Consider the following 6554-nt stretch of genomic DNA (forward strand, 5'->3'; position numbering starts at 1 on the left):
ATCTTCATCCTGTTTTTTAACTAAACGTTTAGACACGAAATAGATTTGCTTCTAACCCTGTCTCTCTCTTTCGAAGAAAGAATCCTTCTCCTTCCCGCCAAACCAACCCAAAGCAAAGAATTCGTGCACTCCCGCCATCCATGCCCTCCTCATCCCTTCCTTCTCCAAACCTCCCTCCATCGCCTCTTTCCTTTCTCCCGTATATATATATATATACACACACGCATATTCTCCGTCTCCCACCAACTGCCCCTCCATTCCTTCTCCCTCGTCACCCCCTTCAGCTACGCGGAAGTGCATCACCATGGCATCCAGAGAAACCACCGTCTCCGACGGCAGCAACCAGCCGGAGGCGGCGCCGCCGCCGGCAGTCGAACCGTCCAAGTACTCAAAGACGACGGCCCTGAAATCGATCCTCAACCGCGATGACAAAGGGCTGGGACTCGTGGGCCAGCGAGTTGTGGTCGGTGGATGGGTCAACTCCCGGAAGGAGAGGGCGGAGAGCGACGCCCCCAGCCAGCTGCCGCCGCCGAGGGCGGCGGTCCCGGGCGTCTCGTGCTACGATGTCCTCGTGCAACGTGTTCCTTTCCTCAGACCAATAGCCAGGATTCTGGTCGGCGTGATCGGAGCCCAACCCGAGAAGCCTGCAGCATCACCGGCGAAGGACGGTCCCTTCACCGTTTACTTGCGTATCAACGATGGATCATGCAGTTCTAATCTTCAGGTTCGCGCTCTGCAGGGGTACTTCCTTCTCTTTCGATGACATCCTACGATTGACTTGATTTGTTGGCCGGCTGAAGGTTGTAATGGACTCTTCCATGTCTCTTCCTGGTCAAGTCATCACCGTCGGGACTTCTATCTTGGTCCAAGGCATGTTGCAGAAGATATTGGCACCAAAAAAGCATGTCGTGGAGCTCATAGTAGAGAATATTCTGCATGTTGGAGTCGTCGACGTAAAAAGTTATCCACTGACAAAGCCAAGAATCTCACTCGTGTCTCTCAGAGATCATCCCCACCTTCGGCCTCGTTCAATCGCGGTAACTCAATCTATACGCTTGGTGTTGTTCAAAGTAATTATTCATATTATTTGTATATTATTAAAATTTTACTAATTTAAATTATGGACTAAACAAAAATATATCATCTGATTTTTTATATTTATTAATATAAAATTATTCTTTTAGTCCTTTTTTTATCACTCCTTCCTTTTTTAATGTCTCTTCTAACATTCCTTACCTATTTCTCTCTCTTTCTTTTTTTTCCAATCATTTTTTTTTCATTCATCATTTCTTTTTCTCTCTCTTCATTTTTTTCTCAAATCTCTCTCTCTCTTTCAACCATTCTCATTTTTTTCATTCATCATTTCTCTTTCTCTCTCCCTTTTTCTTTCAATCATTCTTTCAATCTATTAATGATGAGTGAGATAAATTAGTCTTTACATATTAAGTCAGACATTAATTCAATCTAAAAACTTAAGCAATTAAATTATGAGTTAGATTAAAATATATATCATCCAACACTCTCTATATTCACTAAACTATTTTTTTAATCTTCTTTACTAATCTTTTTTTACACATGAATATCTTATACATCCAACGAAATTGTTCATCGTGCAGATTGGATCAGTCACTCGCATTTGCAGCAACCTAATCTACACCGGTCATGGATTCTTTCACAAGAAAGGATTCATACATGTCCAAACGCCCATCATCACATCTATGAATGCAGGGAATCATGGCAAGATGTTTCAGGTGACGACCCTTCTCAGCAACTCAGGTGGCAAAGATAAGTCAGCTGCAGTGCATGAACACGAAGGTGTCGACCTCCAAGCGTTCAGGGCTGCGATAAGGGAGAAAAGCAAGAGAATAGACGAGCTACGAAGAAGCGATAGTAACAAAGAAGCTCTCTCTGCAGCAGAGCAAGATCTTCAAAGGTCCAAGGAGCTCGTTCTCATGCTGGAGAAGCAACAACAGTCGACCGCACCGAGTGCTGGAGAACTGGATTTCTCCAACGATTTCTTCTCACGTCCGGTGTACTTGTCAGCTTCTGCTGGGCTTCACCTTGAAAGCTATGCTTGTGGCCTTTCCAGCGTTTACACAATTGGACCTGTGTTTCAAACGGATGAATCGAAGTCTGCAGAGAAGTTAGCAGAGATGTGGATGATCGAAGCTGAACTGGCTTTCACCGAATTACAGGTACCTTTCGTCGCTCTGGCTTTCACGGAATTACTTAGGCTTGCAGTGATAGGATAGCTCTAAGGAACTATTAAGATATCTCTGAGAAAACGTCTTAACTAGCTTCTACAGCTGTAGTTTGATTCTTGTAGTTAATTATCGATAGTACATCAAGAATTGTGGCTAATTTTGATATACACAACAAACATATAAATACGCACTTATTTAGATGAATACTTGATGAATGTCGTTTAATGATGCTTGCAGGATGTCATGAACTGTGCAGAGGACCTTGTGCAGTCCCTCTGTTACTCCCTAATGGAGACTGCAGGCAACGATTTAAAGTGTGTATCGAAACAAATAGAGAAGAACTGCATCAAAAGACTTAAATCAATAGTTTCAGGCTCGTTTGCTCGAATTACTTATTCCGAAGCATTGAACATTCTAAACCAGGTAACTTGGAACAATTTTTTGCGGCACTCGCATGAATGGTACTGCTGAAATAATAGTAGCATAACCTTATGGACAGGTAAAGGATAAATCTTTCCTATCAAAAGTCGGTTGGGGTAATACTCTATCAGAAGAACAAGAAAGGTATGCTTCTAAGATGATGCATTAATTTCATTCAATCTGGCAACATTCTGCTTATAATTTCTTGACAACATGGTTGTACGTATCTGTCAACAGTTATTTGGCAGATGAGTTTTACAGAAGGCCAGTCATTGTGTATGAATATCCAAAAGAAGTGAAACCATTTTATGTTCGTGTCAGTGATGACGGAAGAACAGTCTCTGCTTTCGATATCATTGCACCTAAAGTAAGTGTTAGCAAAAAAGTGCATGCATATATATCGCCTAGAAGAAAATGTTGTAACTTTTTGACTCTGCATTGTGCTTCTTATATTATGTCAAGGTTGGAGTTATGGTCAGAGGAAGCCAAAAGGAGGAACGCATGGATGTGATCGTCAAGAGGTAACCCTTCAGAAACACCTAGAGAAAAGGCGTCTTGACTGTCACGGGCCATAATCTTGGACTTGGCAGTAACGTCTTGCTTGATCAATGTCGGTGATGCCATTGTTGAATTCTTTGCAGGATCCAGGAGCTAGGTCTCCCACATGAACAATATGAGTGGTACATCGATCTTCGCAAGCATGGCTCCGTCAAGCACTCAGGTTTCAGCCTTGATATTGAGAAGATGGTCATGACTGCCACCGGACTTGCTGATGTTAAGGATGCAATTCCATTTCCCAGAGTGCGTGGCCATGCTAAACTCTGAACTCGTGTGACTCCGACCTGGGTGGTGGGCGAACATATGTAAATTGTTCAATAATATGTGTATAAATTCGATCTTATCTTTGATCACTTGAAGAATTTTAGCTCACTTGTTTGATGGTCTTTCTAATGAACAACTATTTCACATAATTTACAGCATGATTACTTCCTCTTTAATTTACAGCAGACCTTTAAGGGCTCTTCTATTCCAAAAGAAGAGAAGACCGACATTCTGCATGATTGCAAGAAAAACTATCCAACCTCAGAAAGAATGAGCACATCTAATATTTTAAGTGATTGGATGACTACGATCTGTGTAAAATTTATTCAACACATGTCCATGTCAAATAAAGTTATGATTGAAAAAAAAAAAATTCTTAAATTGATTAAAGAATGCTTAATTAACTTTTTAAATTGATCAATCTTGGGGCCATTTGATTGCCTGCAAATTGAAGTAACTCATTCAAGGCCTGCAAGTAAATCACTCCGCAAAAAGAGTTCATACAGTATGATAAAATATTACATAACAATAAACAATAAATATGGTTAAACAAAATTATCAAAATATGAATGACAAAAAATAAAGTGATATAAATTTCAAACTATATATCATATGCATAGCGTTAACTTAAGATACCGTGTCATTTGCATTAGTGACGTTTAAACAATCACAATAGAGAATGATTGCAACATGTAACTCCACACATAAACATTAAAATAATTGTAATTGCAACCATTAAATCACACACACACACACACAAAAGAAAAAAACTACAAATTTCCACAACCATAAAGAACATATCTCAAAAGAAAACACAGATGGAATAAGTTTCCAGTCCTGTTGTTTACTATTGTTATTGTTTCTTCTTCTTCGTTGTTTGATTCCGAGATCATTGCATGAGTCAGTGCGTGATGGGGACGAACGAGATGAGCTCCCTGGAACCGAGCCACGCCTTGACGACGACCACGGCGTCGTAGGTGCGCTGCTGCCCCGCTGATCCGCCGTCGCCTTCCGTAGCGAGGACACGAAGGTAGTACTTGATGCCGGACACCACCTGGCGCTGCGCCCCCACCACCCGCGCGAAGGTAAGGGGGTGGGCCGGGCCCTGGTGGCGGTTGTACTCCTCGACGGAGTAGCGGCCGAGGTCCTGGACCTCCTTGTTGGACTCCACGTCCCGCACCTCCGTCCGGCCCCCCACCATCCGCCCTCCGCCACCGTACGCCGCCAGGGAGGGCACGGCGGCGAAGCAGAAGTAGAACAGGAAGAAGAGAGGTAAGCCCACGAGGAAGAGGCGAGAAAGTGAAGAGCTCACGGAATCAGCCATTGCGTGAAGGCGGAGGAGGAGGTATTCTAGTCATGAAGCATGCTTTCTTCTGCTATCTATAGAGGGAGGAGGAGAGGAAACGGAAGGGGGTCGTACAGGAGAGGAGGACACGTAACGGGAGGGAGAGAGGTGGGGATTCAAGCGGCGTGCCGCGTCTTGGGGGTGGGGAACCGACTAAAGCTTTACGTGGTCTCCGAGTTTTGACGGTTCGTCTTCCATAAACGATGGGTGTTGTCAGATGCCAATCAACCGACCCGAATTGGAACCCAGCAGGTATGACTATGGATTATGGTTCCTATAACTAGATCCGATATGGATCTTCAACGCATTCCTGGTAATTTAATGTACAATTGACGACTGCCTAAAAACGGTCATCGTTTTCGCTTTTTATGAAGGAGGAGACAAAAATAAGAGGGGAAGAAAAAAACGATGCTAACCGATAAGCGGCAGCGGTGCTAACGCAAGCGGCGGCGACGAGAAACAACGGCATGAGCACATAGAAAGAGAATGTGAGGAGAGAAGTGTGTCAGGAGAATCTCGAGAGGACCAAAAAGATAGTTCCTCTCAAAACTTAAAAGAAGCAAAAGTTGGTTCTATATATTCAAATTGGTAAATATCGATTGGGACGGACGGATGTTTAAAACATGCTTTTGAGTGATTGATTAACAACAAACATTAATATCAGATATAGAACTGCCTCTGTATCATCATAATGGGCAAGTAATTGGTATATGCGGCTTCCAAGATAATTCATTCTTCTTTATTGGTCTCTCAATCAGTGTTAGTGGTATCAGTTTCTTTTTTTTTATTTCGAGGAAGAAATTACTAATTCATTCAATCATCAGTATAGGTCCAAAAAATAAAACCTATGAGCAAAAGACATTCAAAGCCTCAGCTCCCTAGATAGAAGCATGTTTACATCTTTGACAATGAGAACTAATGACGTTAACCTTGGCAGCAAGTTATGTACGTACAAGTGACTTATTTAGTTGCCACGGTATATTTGTGTTGTCAATGATGTAATTAACCACCTTTTCAGCATCCCCAAAGCCCGTAGATTCTTCTTCTCACTCCTATTATAGCTACACACACAATCCACTTGCTTTGCCTCTTTGGCTTTGCATGGTGCAGCTCCAGCAGTCAAAATTTGCCCTCTCTCGTTCCTAAAGATGTATCCAAGACTTGCAAGAAAACATGAATAGTTAAGAGACCCATGACATCGAAGATCTTACCACCTATGTTGACATGGTGAGGTAGAAAGCCCCTTAAACATGGTATTATCTTGAGTAAAGACCAGAACTTTAAACCAAATACAGTAAGGTTTCTCTAGGTGGTTGCGGTAGAGGCGACTATTACGATTCAACAAAAATTATAAGGAATTAGCAATTAGACCTCGTAGTTGTGAAGCACTATATTTATGTAGATCTTACCCTTTACAGAGTCGATCGCCCTCCTACTAAGTGCCAAATGAAACGTAGTCTCATAATTCTATTGACAAAAGCACATCAAAGAAATTATGCATTTAAGGTTATTGATGTCAATATGGTATGTAGGACAAACATTAACTTATGCATGAGTATTTGACAAACCCAATTGAGGTATGATGGGATATAAAGAAAAATAAACTTTTGTATATGAATAAATACTAGGAAGCCATCAGCGAAATTAAATGTAATCACAATCAAATAGAACACCAAGATATACGTGAAAAATCCCTCCAATGTGAAGGGTAAAAATCATGGGGTAAACTAGAGATAATCCAATATAAGAATAATGAATATACA

The 6554-nt window shown here is 41.8% G+C and overlaps 2 protein-coding genes across 2 annotated transcripts; one reads left to right on the forward strand and one right to left on the reverse strand.

The window, feature by feature from the left end:
- Window positions 1-251: 251 nt before the first annotated feature.
- Window positions 252-3523, forward strand: LOC135628433 (asparagine--tRNA ligase, cytoplasmic 2-like). The gene is made up of 8 exons (XM_065135066.1): window positions 252-724; window positions 801-1037; window positions 1617-2195; window positions 2442-2627; window positions 2704-2768; window positions 2862-2991; window positions 3087-3145; window positions 3266-3523. The coding sequence occupies exons 1-8, from the start codon at window positions 305-307 to the stop codon at window positions 3447-3449; spliced, it is 1860 nt and encodes a 619-aa protein (XP_064991138.1). The 5' UTR covers window positions 252-304; the 3' UTR covers window positions 3450-3523.
- Window positions 3524-4208: 685 nt separating this feature from the next.
- On the reverse strand, window positions 4209-4864 carry LOC135628745 (cysteine proteinase inhibitor 4-like). Its single transcript, XM_065135600.1, has one exon. The coding sequence runs from the start codon at window positions 4768-4770 to the stop codon at window positions 4348-4350; it is 423 nt and encodes a 140-aa protein (XP_064991672.1). The 5' UTR covers window positions 4771-4864; the 3' UTR covers window positions 4209-4347.
- Window positions 4865-6554: the final 1690 nt, after the last annotated feature.

Source organism: Musa acuminata, chromosome BXJ3-1, assembly GCF_036884655.1.
Source record: "Musa acuminata AAA Group cultivar baxijiao chromosome BXJ3-1, Cavendish_Baxijiao_AAA, whole genome shotgun sequence".
In the NCBI taxonomy this organism is placed as follows: domain Eukaryota; kingdom Viridiplantae; phylum Streptophyta; class Magnoliopsida; order Zingiberales; family Musaceae; genus Musa; species Musa acuminata.